This window comes from Stegodyphus dumicola, chromosome X1 (genome assembly GCF_044657685.1).
Source record: "Stegodyphus dumicola isolate Sdum_Otavi_A_Nest chromosome X1, ASM4465768v1".
NCBI classification, from domain to species: domain Eukaryota; kingdom Metazoa; phylum Arthropoda; class Arachnida; order Araneae; family Eresidae; genus Stegodyphus; species Stegodyphus dumicola.
Genome location: NC_140780.1, coordinates 153,262,273 through 153,281,460, shown reverse-complemented (window position 1 = coordinate 153,281,460; position 19,188 = coordinate 153,262,273). Strand labels below are relative to the sequence as shown.

The following is a 19,188-nucleotide window of genomic DNA, read 5'->3' as shown; positions in this document are numbered from 1 at the left end:
GTTATCAGAGGTGAAGATAGAAAAGAAAATTATCTCTTTGAAAGGTGAAGGTTATTTTCAAAACATACAAGATAAAAAACTAAACTATTCGAATAAAACAGCAGTATGGAGTTAAAACGTTCTTGGGTCATCTGTGAGCGAAAAAAAATATTTAAAAAAATTTCTAATATAAATAGTTTCTCAATGTAATCGTTAAATACATGACATTTCCCTCACGTACAAATATTTGTATTCCTAAATCAACGGCTGGCATAACCGTGGCTCCACACTTAAATCTGGCAATGAGAACTCAGAGTCTTTACTGTCAGCGCAGTATTAAGTTTGAAACTCAGAATGAGCTAAAAGTAAAAAATATTTACTTCTGGAAGCATATCATTTGAAATGACTAAAGGATTTCTATGCAGATGGTTGGCATTACCATTGGCCTAAAGCAGAAAAGTAAAATAGATTTATTCTAAAAGAAAGGAAGTAGCTGGGTATAGATCTAGGCTTTTCTAAACGCCTCAAACCTTCGTTTGCAACGATCATTTCTAGAAAAGATCAGTTTTACCTTTCTAGAGAAGAAGGTCAGCTTTACAAAAGGCTTTTAAGAAAGTATTATGTATATTAGTTGCTAATAAAGAAAAACAAATTATCTATAAATCTAAAGGAGTTTATAAAGTTTTAAGACAAAGAGTGGATTTATTTGTCATTAAAGTGCAACGCTTTACCTATTGTAAATTTACAAAATATGGTCTTATTGTTATGAGAATATTATTTTATCAATGTTCGACGAAAAATATAAGTTTTCATCAACTGTAAATATTAAAATAAAAAATATAAATTGTCATTAACGTTTGATATACAAAAATGTGAAAATAATTTTAATTATTTTCACATTTTTGTAAAATTAAATTAAAAATCTTTTTATACTTAGTTTCTATAAGAAATTATACATGGCTTCATCTTCTTGGGGGCCCACCAGCGGCCGAGCGGTAAAGGCGCTGAACACTGGTAGTTCGGTCCGAGGTTCGAATCCCGCGAACGGGCTGGCTGCATGGGCGTTTTCGTGGTTTTCCCCATGTGTAACGTGTATACGAGCCATTTTCCCTTAGAAAGTCCTCCACGAAGGCATCCCTCCCCTTAGGCAGATAGCCCTCGTGTGTTTTGCCATAATTAAATACACACACCTCATCTTCTTGGGACACATCTTTAAGTTCAAGCTGCATTTGATTCTTTAACTACATTTACACTGCCTTATGATTATATCACTCGTAATTTATCACTACAATTCACAGCAATAAAATATTTCTGAATTAGATCAACTTACTACTGAATTGACCGAAATGAACTATTTAATTGCAGTAAAACATTCTAGAGTTATCTGCCAATAGGTAGAAAGCTATAGCACTTTGTTAGCTCTTAAAACTTGCATCAATGCCCTCGCGGAGGACTTAGCTAGAGGAAGTGGTCCTTTATTAACATTTCGCATGAAGAAAACCACGAAAGTCTAATGTAGCCAGCGTATTCAACCTCCTTGAATAAAGCATAACTAAATGTTTGCTTGAAAACATGATTGCGTCGAATTTAAAATGACTTGTAAAATAATCATATACCTTTATCATGGCTACGAAAATGGAACTTCTTACGTAGATTTTAAACCCGGATAAAAAAAAAAGTGTTCAATTTCTATCTTGTGTAAAAGAAGATGTAACATGTATATGTACCTATTTTTAATATTTGGGACTGCATCAGTTAATTATTTATTAAAATTTAATTTGCGCTAAAAACATTGAAGTTATCTCTGTAGCAGTCAAGTTTATGAGAAAATTAATGTACCATTCCATGGAAATCAAAAATACATGAATTTTTTTAATAACAGTTTTTTCTTTCCATGAATCTCGAGCCAGCGTTTGATGAAATAAATTAAAACGAATTGAAACTATCTTAAAAAGTTCCTTTTTTCACTCCTGATATATTAATTTTGAATGGTATTACATGGAATTACTTTGACAGCAAAGAGTTTTAATTATATTATTGCATAGAAAAGAGATCTCAAAATCCTTATTACTTTTCACATCCTAAGTTTTTTTATGCGTCACCTGAATCTCTTTGCAGTATTTCAATACTGGCTATCGTTCTTGGTAGTCTCTTGTCGTTACTGGATTAATCTAATAAACATTTGGGAGAGAACCTGTGTAAATGATATAAAACAACATGATAATAATTTCTCCGATTTTTTATTCTTAGTCAATACCAACTTTTGGTATCAAAACTATATAAAGCATCATGCATATCTTTCTATATTCGCAATTTATCGTAATCTATAATTGTTGAGGCTTATGGCTCTTATATTACACCTGCTGACGCATAATACGTTGTTGCAATAAACATTCATCTCTGTAATAACCATTTCTTTCTAGTTAATTTATTTCCTATACGTTTAAGTGAACAAATTTCATCTGAAGAAATTTAAAAAAAACTTCATAAACTTGATATTTAAAATTCCCGCTTACTTACCTCTGAGAAATCGCAGGAAAAGCGAGTCATCATTGAAATATTCTGGTTTCATTTCATTTTCAAATCTTTTCCTCAGCTAAAAAAAAAGAATTGATTTTTTAAGTTAACAGGAAGTAAAGTCTTAAAACGTTTATATGCAACAATACCTTTCGTAACAATAACATTTTGTTCGAATTATTAAACAATTTTCGACATCTCATAAGATTAACCCGAATAAACGTTTACCTTCCTTGTCTTTGTTCATGTTGTCCATAATTTACTTTCGCAATAAGTATGAAAACTACTTTCATTTCTTCTGCCAAATGCTTGTAAAAAAGGAGCATATTACAATAAAACTTATATATTGTTTTAAGGATTGAGGAAATGGCATATATTCTATATCGTCTTTATCTGTTTGCCTTTAAACCTTTTGGGAAGGGAACTTACAAAGAAATGTATGAATGTAAGTCAAAATTGAATATTTTACTGCGAGCAATTAAAGCGACTACACGCTTTTTTTCTGTTTTTGTTTTAAGCCGCGAAAAATATACTAACCTTTACTCTGCAGTATACGATCACTGGCGCTACACGAAGGATTTTCAGTATTATACTTCCTGTAGTTGTAATGAATGATCACTTCACATTTTTTCTTAGACGCAACATATTTTTACATTAGCTTCATATTTTTACATTAGCCTGCCAGTTAACTAAAATGATTGAGCTTAACTGGCAGGCTAATGTACAACTTCTATGGTGAAATGAATTTAAGCTGAGTCTTCAACTTAATGGTTAACCCCACAGTTCTCTTTATCCAGATCTTTATGTATGAATAAAACAGAATATGAAATCTGATCTTACAAAGCGTTTAACGAGCCAAGAAAGTCCAGATGGTCAAAATACTACAATAGCAATCTGAAAGTCAAAGTTTTTGTTTGAACTTAACAATTGAATTATTAAAAATATGAAACGACCGAATTATTTATTTTTATATATTAACTACAATAAGAAAACAATTGTATGACCTCCTTCACTACAGCTGAAATTTATAAGGAAGACCCGCATCTGAGGAAATAGGGTCAGGGAGAAAAGTTTAGATAAACAGAAAAATCTAAGACCTTGAAAAAATTAGGGTCATAATGAAAAGCCTCATTCGGTTTATTGTTTTTTTTTCCAATTTTGCCACTTGTTACTGTTTCATCAACAATATTTCTCAAGTTTAAATCCCACATTTCGACCTTCAAACAATGTTATCCTCTTTCGTGTAAGAGAAATATCGATTGCGTAGAAAGGAATCGCTTTTAGTACCTACATGGATGTCTTTCCTTCAACAAGTATTTCGAAATAATTTTAAAAATAATAAAAGATATTTCAAGTATTTTTAAATAAATAAATAATAAAATTTATCATTAAATACGGTTATTCTATGTTATTCTGATTATTCTATATTCGGTAAATAATCTGGTGGCAGATTCTGTAAGGGTCTAAAGCGCAAGGCTCTGCCATAAAGGGAAATGATAACATCAGCTAATTTTGTCAACTTTAGTTGTTAGTAGTAAATACTTTCATTGTTTTCCGCTTTTTCTATCTTTGTTCCAGTTCAGAAACTAGTTATTTTAGATTCATTTTAATTTTTTTAAATTAAAGCTTCATTTACCCTGACACGATAAATGACCTTCATTTGAAAATGCCAGTATGTAGGTTTTGTTTAACAGTGTTAATGTACAACCTAAGTTATTATGAATCCCCTATAAAATTTGCTAACGAATTCAACTTAGAATACTTTGGCAGTCAATAAAAGTAGAAACGTTCGTGGGTACGAAGCTTACAAATTATAACCGCATTAACCATGACATATTTCCTAATCTTTATTTTGAAACCGTAATTAACAATTGTTTGGTAAAATTTACAACACAGGTCAAGGGTAATTTTTTAATATAATATACATTAGCACGACTAATTGATCTAGATTATGGAAAATGCATTTTAATGAGATGGCGTAAATGTTTGTAAATAAATCGGTAATGAATTCTATCATTTGTTACATATGGCCATCATTATTGCGAACTGTTACGAATAAATAAATATCTATTGTTATGAATCAATAATAAATTAACATAATATGCTTTCAATATTTAGAATAACATTCACAGTTTTAAATAGCTGGAGAAAAAAGAAAATGCTCGATCGAAAGAGGGGGTTATTATTACTATTTTTATCTTAGCCATGCAAAGCACAGAATTTAAGGCTATTAATTTTACAATCTAATAAAAGGTGATTTGGGAATGAGAGGATGTTATTTCAAAAGACTCATCTGAATAGAAACTAGATATGACAAGAAAGACCTGTTTGCAGACAAGTATTCTTGTATTCCATGTATGGCTAAATACCATGTGTATGGTTTTATAAGCCACATATGCACGACTATGAAAACCACAGATTAGATTTTAGGGCAACATGCGAGTTCGTCTAAGAATATTCAAATGTGGTATTAAGTTTATATTCCTTATAATGAATAACCATAGGCATAGCGTGATAGATAACTGAGCGTTATTTAGTAAATATCTTGAACAAACAGGTTTCCCAGGCCTTCCATACACGAAATGGTTAACCTTTTAGCCATAACCTTCTAATTCAAGAGCACATAATATATCTCCTGCATAAAATTATTAATTAAAACTTTTCTTTTTGTGACCAGCATTTTTACTAAAATCATCTTTCCTGCAAATAATATAACTGCTTTTATTATTTATGGAATCACTCTTATAATTTCAGAAACTGACGCAACAAGAAATTATGTAACTTGCTCGACGATGGTAAGAAATCGATTAGTCCTAAATAAATTCAGTGTATGAGTTTCTGAGGCCATATGGGTTAGAACACATACAACATTTAAAGTTTAAAAAGATTTTATGTAAGTAGTAAGTATTCTTAATATGGAAATGGAATTTATAGCAACCTTTTCGGGTTGCATAGCATCATTGGATTATGAGAAATGGTTACAAATTTTAACTTGTAATAACAACAGTCTTTAGAATAGTTATAGCAGTTTAAGTGGGATTTTTAGGCCATCTTCAGTTTGTATAGTTAACTTTATGACAAAGTGAATTACTAAACAGAAGAAGAAAATGACTAATTATAATCTACAAAATTACTTTCAAAAAATCATGTTTGCATAGATGTAATCCATTTAATGACAAATAAATGCTTTAAAACAATAAGTATGCTTCCTTCCTCTTCCAAAAATTACTTGAAGATCTATCTATTAAGTGTTACTTCTAAAATCATAGAAATTTTAAATTACTTAGTTGTTTTACAAACGAATGTGGAAATGAAAATTAAATATTAAAAACGTATTGTAAAACATATTATCGTATTTGCTATCTTAAAAAAAAACTTATATAGTTACTTATCAGAATTTTATCCTGTTTTCTCGGTTTAAAAGCATAATAGCTCTCTTTTTAAGAGGTGAAAGGACTAAAAGTTCTTAAAAAGAATTTACAGTCCCTTTATGCTTTCACTAAAAATCGCAAAATTAACCAATATACAGAATTTTTCCTCTTTGTAATAGTTTGTATAGGGTCAAGTGGTATTTTGGGAAATCTAGCGTTTAATAAGTTGTGCACATAGTTATGTGCTCCGTAATCCTTTCCTATCATAACTCCTCATAATATACACCACGCACACACGAAAAAGTGATGAAATGTTTTAAGTTCTAAATAATACAGACTTAATAGTAATGCAAAGAAATAAATAGCTTGATACTTGAATCTAACTACAATTATGTGACAAACGTGTTGTCAACTGTATCTCAATGATTTAATTGCGGTAAAGATACCATATTCTATTTACATAACGAAGCTGCGGGTTTTAGATGTCAGAATCAGCTTTTTTGGTCTAGTTCAAGGTCTCTTTTGAATAATAATTTGCCAGTATTGCCAAAAATGCTTGTGCATATCTCTGCAATTTACTTATGCAGAAATGCCGCCAAAATGATATTGTTTGAAGTCGAAATGCCGCTTGCATTTTTTGCATATAGAATCCCGTCAGAATGCAATCGTATCGGTAAGTTGCCAAGCATTTACCAAAGTGTATGATATAGTTAGTGAGAAATTTTTGTTTTCCATTTTACTCTATTTTTTAACTTGAATCATAAATACATTGTATGGATGAGCACTTTGCTAAATTAAATAAATTTATTTTTAGAAAAAACTCCACTTTTAAATACTTTCAGATGTGTGTCTTGAATATTAACTTGTAGAGGCATTAGGTATTTCTTGAAAGCAGGAGAGATGAAAAATGAGCAATGCCCTCGACGGGACTCGAACCACGGACCTATCGAATGCGCATCGAGCGTGATGTCCACTACATCGCGAAGGCATGCTATGAAGGCGGGAGAAATACCTTATGTACCCGCCTTTTAAAGGGCGACTGTGGATTAGGGGACCCACTCGCCAAATCCTGGTGGCGGCGATTCATCATCCACCACCATTTTTAGTTCGGACGCCACTGTAGAGACATTAGGTATTTTTTTAAAGCAAGAGATGTGAAAAAAGAGCAATGCCCTCGCCGGGACTCAAACCACGAATCTCTTGAATATGCGTCGAGCGTGCTAACCACTACACCACGAAGACATCCTAAAACGCGGGAGACCTTATAAACTAACATTAAGCTACCTCTCTCAGCGAGGCATCATGACTCCATTTTATTATGTTTTCATACTTTCTTGTTTAATAAACCTAATTTTGAAAGCATATAGTTTAAAGGGGAAAGTAAGAAATTTGATGTAAAGAAATGTACATTTTATTATAATTACCAGCATGAACACAAAAGGTTTAAGTTTAAATGCCTTAAGATAAATAATATCAAATATACTTCAGATGTGTATTTATTTCACTTAACTATCATAACGTGATATATACATTCCTTAATTGAGGAAGAAAATAGGTGATCATTTCCAGTATTATATAGACTCATTAAAAACAAATCAAGAAATCTGGGGTCAATAGCAAAAGATAATAAGTATATTGTCTTTTCCAGCGGTCGTACAACTTTCCTCATCTACTTACGTGACGTTTAAAGGAACATTATCGATTGCGTTATTAATCCGATAGATATTTATATTCATAATTCGAACACGTGTAAATAAATACACGCCAACTATCGTGGTAATATCAATGAAATCTTCGTTCCAGAAAACAATTCATTATGACATGAAACGTAAAACAAAAAGTGATATTACACTCTAATTTAGTTTAGAAATAAATAAATAAAAACTGAAGTATAAGTTACTTCCTTTTCTTATGTCTCAAAGAAAACATTTTTAATTTAAAGTATCTTTAATAATTATCTTCTTATAAATCATAATTATCACCTTCAGCCTAATTTAAACTGAAAAAACTATTAAATTTTGTCAAATATGCGAAGAAAAAGTATCATTCAATTGCACTAGACTTTGAAATATTTGTTATAAGTCACATTTTTCATTCGGAATCAAAATTATTCCCTTACGTAAAGTTAAAAAAAGTCTTACTGGTCATAATTTTTTATGCGTTACGATAATATATGTAAGGAAATTTCCACATATTTCGTCCGAAAATTTGCTTCATGTATTTTTAGTGTTCTAGAAAGCAATTCTGTATCTTATCTATTATACTACTTTCAACTGACAGAATTTATACTCTGAAAAGAACAGAACTAGAAAATACAACCATTTTCTTCTTAAATCCTACAAAAGAAAAAAATCTTTCATTTTTAAATGCAGGTGAATATGTTAATTCCTCAGCAGGTGAATGCAGGTGAATATGTTAATACCTCTTGAATATGTTAGCCTTGTTACGTGATTGTTGCTGAACTGTAGAAAATATAAATCGGCACTTAAGTTATCTTCTGTGTACCGATAAATATATGTCCGATCCCTAGTCTTGCTTATCTCACTCCATGTGCATATTGCTCTGACATGATAGTAATTATAAAGCTTGTAACTAAAACATTAGCATCATTAATCCTTCTAAATAACATTCTGCAATTTTAAACTTTTATGACTTTTATGTTTAGTCATAAAGGCTTGAAAACTTTCTTCTTTCTACGTCGTACACAGATGACGATCTGAACTTATGTACTCACACAATAGCTTTACAAAACTTTCTTTGTCAAATATTTTCCTATGCTTCACTTTGTCAAGAATAGATATTAGTACTGACACCCCATTTTATACTTCTTAGTCTCACAGTCAACATCCTAAAGAGCAAGAATACAGTTGAATAAAAGAAATTTTGACAGGATTATAAATACAGAAAATCGAAAGATTTAGGTACTCTAGTAGTAGATCTACAAATTAATGTCGGCAGCTTCAAAACGTCATGTTATGAGCCTTTTTATACCACAGAGTAGCAAACCTGAAATTCACCTTACTCTTGAAGGGAATATTAAAATGATCGACATTTTTCTGCTACCGAATTTCATTTTTTTTAATTCAAGTATTAGGTTCGGTGCTCAATAAATATTAATTATTTAATTGACAAAGCACTAAATAAACACTGACCTGCATCACCCGCAACTCTTGAAAGAGAAATGGATACAGTTACTATTGCAGATATCTAAGGCTTAATTATCAGGTACAGCTTAAGAGGTCAATAGTTTAACTCTCATTGGCACTTTTTATTCTGCTTGTGAAAATTGTTGTTCATACATAACACGATTCTCGACTAACATTGACTAGAGTTCTAGTCTTAGAATTAGTAGCTTAACTAGGATTTATTTTTGGATTTAGTCTTTATTTGTTTCTAACGCTTGTTAGACTGCTTCTTAAACTACAGAACAGGTTTCTTAACGCGACTTTCAATGAAATGCCTGTTAAATGGGAAACCAAGTCGAAACCACCATACTAACAGATGTAGTAAGTGATTGGTAAAGTTTTTCGAAAATAAGGCAAACATATTATTTTCTGTATAAGTAGGCTGTAGAAAACTGTCGTATATTTCTTTCTTTTACAAATTCAACAAGTAATTTAGAAAATTTTTATTTTTAGTAGCACCGTACAAGGTACCACAGCGTGAAAAAGTATAAATAAAAAGAATAATACTTAATACAGGAATTGTTGAAATGCAGAATGCAGCTTTTTAATCTGATAAATTCTTTCATCTCTGAATTCGTAAATAGAATACAGCGAGTAATTTCATTCTCTCTGCTTCCCAGAATATAAACTAGGATTCGGTTTGGTTTGTTGAGACTACAGAAAAGTATACTAGGTCTATCTGCCTAAGAGGATGCCTTCTCGGAGGACCTTCTGAGAGAAACTGGCTCGCATACACGTTACAGATGCGGAAAACCACGAAAACACCCATGCAGACAGCCTGTTCGCCTGGAATCTAACCCAGTTCGTAGATACATCCTGAACCCTTTTATTCTAGTATATTACTCCTTTTTCTTTCTGAGGATCATTACTCATTTTCTGTTTTCTTTATGCAAAGCTATTTTATGTTAGGTGCCAATGACTCTAAAGTATGCCGAGGATTTGAAACTCTCATTATAAATATTTTATAAAACTTCCATCTCTTTCTCTGTATTGATAAAGAAGCAAACAAATAAAAGTTGGTATTTTTACCTAACAGCATACAACAAATGCCTTTTCTTAACCAACATTATTAAAGCAATATTAATGTAATAGGCAGACTATTCAAAAGATATTAATGTTATAGTCAGACTACTCAGAAAAGGAATGGTTCTCTTCCTGATTGCTGTTCAGTTAGACTCAAATATAAATGAATTCTAATATTAGTTCTCCTTCACTTCCATTTCTCAATCTCTTTGTCCATCAGTCAATTAAATTAATTCAATTTGTCAGTTGATATGAAAAGGAAAGGAGCAGCTTGTCCATTTAGATTCCATTCAATAGGTAAATTTTCTTTACATTCTGAATGTAGAAGTAATAGAATTAAGTAGAATTAATTTCAAAATGGTTATCAAAAATTACTTAAATGATTGTACGTTATGCATTGGTTAGTACGTTGTGCATAGTTAAGTTCGAAGATAATACGAAAAATTATTTTAATTTGCTGTCTGTTTACCTTTAAAGTTCAGATAAGTCTTCTTAAAAGTAAGAAATCCTGAGTTCAGATAATGATTGTTTCATCCCATCTGTCTAATAATTAATTACTTATATGGCAATAACAAGTTTAGTAGTTCTTTTTCCATAACTTCTGAATGCTCAGGTGTTTTTATCATGCTATATGAAAAGGGAAAAATACAGTATGTAAAGTTACTTGATTAGACTTAAAATAGAAATCATTCAATATTACTAAAAGAATTTAAAGAAAAAACGTTATAACGGTCGTCATTAAGCAGCATAATTGCGTAACAAGATTTATTTGCATGCAAAGAATAATATTCATATACACGCCTTCCTATGGAGCAGGGCCGCCACCTCCACTTGTGATACCGATGCAGTCGCACCGGGAAGGGAATTTGGCAAAAATTTTTTAATTTAAAAACAAACTGGGTGGTAGAGTTTAAAAGTTGTAGAATTTACGCAGGACAGCTAAAACCCTAACTCCAGTTCTGCTACTCTGACAGAAACCATTTCATTATAGTAGTAACAATAGCAATTTCATTGTAGTACGGAGAACCATGGAGACCCTCTGGGTCCTGTAGAGCTTTGTTCTATGTGGATAGTTAGTAAGCATGAACGATACCTGAATGACTCTACTGGTAACTACCTGGTCTTCCCCTTGACCTATCCCTGTACCGATAGTAGCAATAATATGGAATTAACGAGGAAATTGTGGCGCTAGAGCAAAATTCCATCCTTACTGAAAGCTTACTTCAGAAATTTTAAATACTAACCAATGCATAACGGACAATCATTTAAGTAATTTTTGATAACCATTTTGAAATTAATTCTACTTACAACTTTCTGCATTCAGAATGTAAAAGAAATTTCCCTATTGAATGGAATCTAAATGGACAAGCTGGTCCTTTCCTTTTTATATCAACTGACAAATTGAATTATTTTAATTGACTGATGGACAAAGAGATTGAGAAATAGAAGTGAAGGAGAACTAATATTAGAATTCATTTATATTTGAGTCTAACTGAAGAGCAACCAGGAAGAGAACCATTCATTTTCTGAGTAGTCTGACTATAACATTAATATCTTCTGAGTAGTCTGACTATTACATTAATATTGCTTTAATAATGTTGGTTAAGAAAAGGCATTTGTTGTATGCTGTTAGGTAAAAATACCAACTTTTATTTGTTCCTCTTAACTTTAGGGTTGATGTTAAGAAGAACAATAAAACTTTTATGGGCAAAACATTTCTAACTATACCGAGATTCATTGTGAAATTGTGGAGTTACATTAGGAAACCGTCACGTTCAGACATCGTGAAGTGGGGCCAACAATTCGAGCATAACTGTATAGGCTTTTCTGATGCTGATCGGCGAGGAACGCCATCAGCGTTGATCGCTAAAGACTTTAGGCTGATGCAATGGCCCCTCAGAGTAATAGTTTCAGAAATTTCTTACGCGTTGATGTCGGGATGGACATTAATTTTCTAACAATGAACAAATGTAAACAACAGTTCTATAATGACTAATGAGCAGGCATCTGTCGGCAACGAATTGAAATAATAATTAAACATTAAGACAAATGTTTACAGAGATTGAGTGATTATGTTGAAAAATAATGTGATGGGTTCCGGTCACACTCTATTGCTGTGTGCTGCTCTGTAATATTTTCTCGAAGAAATTCCTATACATAGTAAACACAAAAGGTTAAAAAATTAAACGAACCACCTAAGAGAATATCAAAATAGTTGGTATGAAACTAGTTGTTTATAGAATATGATGTTGAAACTATGCACAGTGTTTACTAACAAGAAAGAAAGGTCATATCAGGTAAAATGCTAACTGCTTTGTGGTGTTGCGCGGCCCCAACCTACACGCAACAAGAATAGTGACTGCTATAAACTGGAAAGTACACAAAACTCTTAAGAAGGGTTTAACTCCCTTTTTATTCTACTTTAGAAGTTACAGATGCGTGCACTTGACGCTCACAAACTACGCCGACCCGGCGGTAAAATAAAAATAAGAAACTAAAAATGAATAATAACAAGTTACTACCTACGAGGCTCTCTAAACGTAACTAACCTAACCGCGTTCTAAGATACCGCTGATATTTCAGCAAACTTCTGAATATTAAGTTGAAAGATTCGACTATCTGCCGAGGCAAGCACACAGGCCGAAACGCGCGGTTCTTCAATTTCTACCTAGCCACCTTCACGCTCGTGAAGCAAGAAAGCACACTTACGAACTCGTTTCCCTTCTATTTAACTCAAATTTACTTCCGCTGACAATTTGAATACTTTGCGCGTTCTACTAAAATTTACATACTCTGGCATTGGCAATTCCAGGGGAAAGTAAGGCTTGACAGGAAAGATAGTTTAAACTTAAAATAAATGTTAGTTAAAATAAATATAAACCCTACAGCTTAAAAGAAATGACTGAAAAATTGATGCTAATTTCTCGTCTAAATTTTAGTTTTCAAATTAGCATCGTATCATTAATTATAGCTTTTACTTTAAAGACATTTAAGATATTAATAATTTCCGAAATATTAGTAGCATTGTTACCGTTAAGTAACTTTGTAATAAAAATAAAATAATATCATAGCACTCTTAATCTCAACGATGTATTTTAAGCTAAAAAATAATGTAAATTGCTTTTTTTTAAACTTAGTAATCCAACTGTTTTCTTGAAACTAACTTCAAAAAGCTCTTTCTCTCTCTTTTTCATTTAACTCAATACATTTAATTTTTACATAGACATTATTTTATGCTTTTATTATTGGTCAACATACTTTCACTTCAATGCATCTTCTGTGAACTGGTTTGCCTATACTCGGCCATTGAAGGCACTAGCCCGTTTCTGGTAATTCCTCACTTGAAAATTAGCATCTGAACGATTACTTGAACGTATCAATCAGCGAGCGTTATCCCTTACTTACACCTTGAGCGTTAAAATATCACGAATATTATCTGAACGAGTTCGCCGTTTTCAAAGAAAATATGGCCTTTACAGAATATCAAATATCTATCATTTTACAGAATATCAAATATCTATCATTTTGTATTGCTTAAAGAATAAAACAATAAAAAACGGCAAAAATTTATTTTAAAAAAGGAAGCATTTGCAGATGAGTTCTTCATTATGTCAGTAGTCGAAATATTTATGAGTTACTGAATGTACATTAAAAAGCACATGAAGTTTTTCCATTGATTCAAAAGCGTAACAAGAGTCAAAACTAGGAACAACTTTAACCAGGCACGAAACCTGGCACATTATTACTATGATTCCATCCTTCTCACAGAAATCTTAAAAATTCAGCTTGCTAGGTTCAATCAAACCTCCATTTTTTTCTTGCTTTGTGTGATGCCTACTACCCACAATTACAAAACTGAATAATATCTTTCTATCTTCTTGTGCCAGTGGTTCTCAACTTGTTTTGCCTCGTGCACCTCTTTCCCCATCGCCATTTCTCAGTTTTTTTTTTTAATTCGAAAAATACATAGATACATTTATTTAAATTCCGATTTTTTTAACATGTTTTATAAATTAAACAACAAAAATTATAAAAAAATTTGATAAATACTTAAACTTGAATAAATTTTTTTTTGTTACATTCATAAACTAAAACTGATACTTAACAACGAAATAAAAGTCTGACTGTATTCCTCCTCATTTAAGCTACGAAATCCTCCCAGGAGAGAATATCCCAGTGTTTGAGAGCCCCTATTCTAATGAAACAGTTTTAAAGCAAATAAATATGTATTTTTCAACACGCTGATACCTAATTATTAAAATAAACATTTATAAATTTCGTATAAATTTGAACGGAATACTCTGATACACATCAAGACTGTAAGTCTTGCCATGTAAAACAGAGTAACAGATTTTAGCAGAAGCGCTTTCAGCGGTTGAAGCAGTATAGCTAATACTTTGACTACAATGCACACAGGCGACTATAGTTGACGTGCACTGCAACGAGACAAATGAATATGAGAAAACAAAGTTGACTGACGCTAATTTTATTTAACAGCAACTCTTCAGATGCAGTGCTCAAGAAGGCGAAACTGTTGAATTGCTGAAAGCGCTTTTTCTTAAATACGATCGAAATTAACTAAGTTTTTTTTTTTTAAAGCCCTTAGTTTTACGTCGCGTGTCGTTCTTTCCTATTTTTCAGAGTAATTATTCTCATCTAAAACAGGAGGTTCAAATGAAGACTAGATAATCAACATACTAAAACAATAAAAAATTAAATTGTTATTAGCGTACGTAAATGAAAGGTAAATTACGTACCTCCTGTATGCACTCCTCCTCTTCAGGACTCATTTTTTTCGTCTCGTACATATTCATTTCTGTTTCCTTGTGGTGCAGCCGAGTTACCAGAATTGTTAAAGTTCAAAACAGAATCTGAAATCAAACAAAATATTGGATCACAAAATAAGTAATTAAGTATATTAAAATGTAATTAATGATAACAATAAAATCCAGTGCTTGTTTCTCAAACTTTGGGAATTCTCGTTCCGAGACAATATTGATTCATATTAATTTTATTAACCTGTTTACATTACACTTTTAATATTAACTTATTTAAAACTTAATAATTTTAATATTGACATAAGATAATCATATAATTCAAGCTTATTGCTCTGCTTCAAATAATTTCTTCTTATTTACATATATATTTTCTTCCTGAATTATGTTAATGCGATGATATCATTAACATAGCGATGATATCAGTTTGAACTAAATAATTCTAATATATACTAGTGTTTAATAAATTCTCAATATTGCATAGATCGTCTTTTATATATATATTTATTCGAAAACGAAATGATCACTTTGCATTATTAGATATCTTTGCGAAAGAATCATGTTTCCCAAATGTTAGTGTTCTTTAGAAACACTTCTTATATAAAATATCATATATAAAAATATCAGTGAATAAAAATATATTTGATTTTTTTTACTTTTATGCTGCTTTTTATGCTATATAAGCTACATGACCAAATCAAGGGGCTTCATAATATTTTGATACATAATATCGAAATCATACAATTGAAATATCTTCACAGAAAAATGAATTTCAATTTCTAAAGATATTCCACTGATTACTTCTTTTGCTTGAAATAGGTAACATACTGAATTTATATTAGCCATAAAATATTTATTATGCTATAGGATTTCGGTGAATTCTCTTTAGCATTATGTATATTATATAGTTTTCACTTAAAGATACAGTTTCTGAATTCATTTCCAAATATTTCTCATAGCTTAGATATTTAGTTCTAATTCAGGAAAACTTTAGCAAAAAAGGTAACAAAAACCTTGCATGAAATGATGTAGTTAAGAATACATACCATTCACGAAAATAATCAACAGCTAAAAATATTCTTCTAATTATATGAAGCACGCAGTACGAGTATTTTATTAATTATTTCATGTAATTGCTGTATCAACAAGTGAATCGAAACATCAGTAAAGAAGTTTCGATATTAAAACTTAGCCCAAAATAGTTCACGACACAAAAGCCCAAGCTTTTAAATACGATTATCCCTCGTAGTATGAGGAAAACTGAATACGAGGATAATCTAAATTTGGTAGTAGCGAGGCGAGTTTTCTTTCTGGTTTTACGTCACTCCAAACCTGAAGGGGGAATCCCTTCCCACAAAAGGAATGAAACAATTAAGGCCCCTTTGGAGCACTAATTGACAGTTTGGTAAGAAGCAAAGACTCTCAAGGTCAACAGGGTCCTTCAACATAAAAATCTCGACTTTTTCCTAGATATGTTTTTACTTAAGAACTTATGGTCAGTCCATAATTCAATGAAGGTTAGGTATACTTTTTGTTTCTTTCGGGTACTTTGTTTTCTGTAATGTTTTCATGCTTTAAGCTAAAACATTTTATGCAATTCGTTGTATTCTCACGAGCCAAATGTGAATGATGTTATTTTTCACGTTTCGTTTACTTTGTCTGCACATTATTTGCTAACATATAATGGCACGAAACGGGAAAGAACTTGTTTGCAACATGATTTATATTTGCATTCAGCACGACATTCCTGCACTAATGAATCGAATCTTTCATCCTTTGCACATACATATCATGTTCATTTACTTTGCCATTTTATAGACATATTTGTACGAATTTATTTTACTTCTAAATATGAAATTTGTTAAAACTATACAATAACTTCTTGCAGAGTACGCGTGAATAAAATGCAATGATTATATATATATACAATGAATACTGAAGCCAAAAGACAGAAAAAAAAAAGTTTCGTTTCATTTGGAAACGCTTTCATTAATCAAGAATAAGTTGTTGTAGTACTTATCCAAAATCAACGATTATGGCAGATGAATTTAAAAGCACATTGCAAGACGGTATTAATTTAATATGATTCTGCAGTAATTCTCAACACAGTTTTCGTTATTTTCAAATCAACTCTAGACCCTTCGATATTAATTATTACAATTTACGAATCAAATTATGTCAACGGCAATAGTAAGGAAACGCATTATTCTTTACACAGGGGATTAAAATGCCTCTGTGAACTAGATTAAAAAAATGAAAAGTTGTCTCCTATTAACACTATGTGTCGAGAAGGACTCTGCGGGCCTCCTGTCACATATTAATACGCCATGTTATTCTCCTGAACAGTTTTTCCAATCCATTAACTCTTCCTTTAGCCTCAGCGGCCAAGTGGTAATGTCGTTTTAACACTGATAGTTCGGTTCAGGGTTCGAGTTCCGACGAACGGACTGGATGCATAAGCAGTTTCGTGGTTTTTCCATGTGTAGCATGTATACGAACCAGTTTCCCTTAAAAAGCGCTCCCCGCAGGCATCCATTCCCTTAGGCTAAACTCTTACTCTATGCTCATGTATAATCATTATGCTCATGTATATATATCATTTTACTAATGTGTAGATTTATTGTAATACATACTGCTTACCTTCATACCTGACAGAGTGTCGGCTTGAGCAAAACGTGAATGAGTCTCTGAGAAAATCATGTAAAATTGTCAAAGAAGTGCATACTGTGGCTATCGTCGTGTTAAAAATTATCTGTCAAATCTCTCCTTCTATAATGAATAACCATAAAAATGATTGCCATGGAGAAAATATCAGTGGAAAAAATGGACCTAAAACTAACCTTCTGTGAAATTATAAGCAAGACACTAAGTTTCGAATAATATGGGGAGTTGGTCACATTTGATGCCAGACGAGGTTTTAATCCCGTATATAAAATACAATTTATTTCTTCATATAAAAATGTTTTAGTGTTTTAAAAAGATAGAAACAGTAGAAGCGTATTGTTGCATTTACGTGCGTTTTTAACATTTCATTTTAGAGTAACCTGGCCTCTTTTTCTCAAATTTCAGATGTAATAAATAAAAATTAAAAAACAAAATATGCTTTGTTTGTAAATACGAAAGTTAAACTAATCAAGGTTTTGCTTTTGAAGGGCATTGTGCGTTAGAGAATTATCACTTCGGTTACAATAATATTATCATGATAAAAACAAATATTATGAAACAGTCTGTTAAGTCATTATTAATAATCACAACACCGGCTTGAAATATCACTAAAATTATCATGAATAATCTTCACTTGCTATTAAGATAAATTGTTACAAATCACAATGATTTATTGCAACGACATAAGCAATGGATTTAGAAGAATTGGATATACATATTCGCACAAAGTTACTTTCAGTCATTCACACACTGTTACATATCCGCACACAATGAAGAAGCAAATATTTATTTATTATTATAATAAGAATCTCATGTCTATTTTTGAATTATTATGATAAAGAAATCATTATTTTTTGAACTATACTACAGGGATATTATTCGATTCCTGTGAATAAAAAGTTGATTAAAATAACTAATGTTTCTGAAGCCGTTATAACTACTAAAAAATAGTAGACATTTGGTAACTATCAAAAACGTTCTTGTATGTAAAATATAATAATTTTCCGATTTATTATTTTCGGCTAGATGCCAAAACGGTTAAACCTAAAACGGGAAAATTTTAAGATTATAATGAAAAAGGAAAGTATATTTCGAAGTACGTTTTCTGCCTCTGTCTTAACATTTACACGAGAAGCTTACAGTATTGTTTTTATTTATAATGATTTCCAAATTATGTGCCGTTTGCAGGAAGGAGCATTTAATGACATTTGAATCTTTATATATATATGGTTTTGCTTCTACTAAGCTTTGTGTAATAAATTAAGTATTAGAAACATTATGTATTAGAAAACTGTATTCAGTTTTTGATATACAGTACTAACGAATCATGCTCAAATATTCAATAACTTGTGGTCTCCTTCATGGCAATTTCTTATGAGGCCTTTTGGATGTCAATCATGCATTTGCGTTAAATAGCATACAATCTTTGACAATTTTCTATTTGCTTAACGAGGAAATTGACTAAAATGTCATTCCATAATTATAGTTGCGTGCCTCAATATGTTCCAGCATTTTAAGAAAGCAGGTGTTTCTTTTCCTCTTGAGATAAACTATCACTATGACTGTACCTTGGAGTTGATTTTTCGAATTAAATGTATACTAAGAAGCTTTTTGAAGGACCATTGGACAAGTTTATATAAAATTTATATGTTTTCATGAAATGTATCCTAAAAT

At 31.4% G+C, this 19,188-nt stretch overlaps 1 protein-coding gene across 5 annotated transcripts in view; it reads right to left on the bottom strand.

Annotated features, from left to right (window-relative positions):
* Positions 1-19,188, bottom strand: part of LOC118190544 (SEC14-like protein 2) — an 87,692-nt gene that overhangs the window by 32,054 nt on the left and 36,450 nt on the right. For 3 of the 5 annotated variants that reach the window (XM_085808534.1, XM_035361272.2, XM_035361270.2), the window contains exons 2-3: positions 14,833-14,946; positions 2,500-2,575 (exon numbers count right to left, since the gene is read on the bottom strand). In XM_085808534.1, the coding sequence (XP_085664660.1) occupies positions 2,500-2,575; positions 14,833-14,889 (133 nt within the window). In that variant the 5' untranslated portion in view covers positions 14,890-14,946. Of the gene's footprint in view, positions 1-2,499; positions 2,576-10,544; positions 10,566-14,832; positions 14,947-15,896; positions 16,066-19,188 lie in introns of those variants that run through there. The other 2 variants (XM_035361273.2, XM_085808535.1) reach the window with 2 other exon arrangements.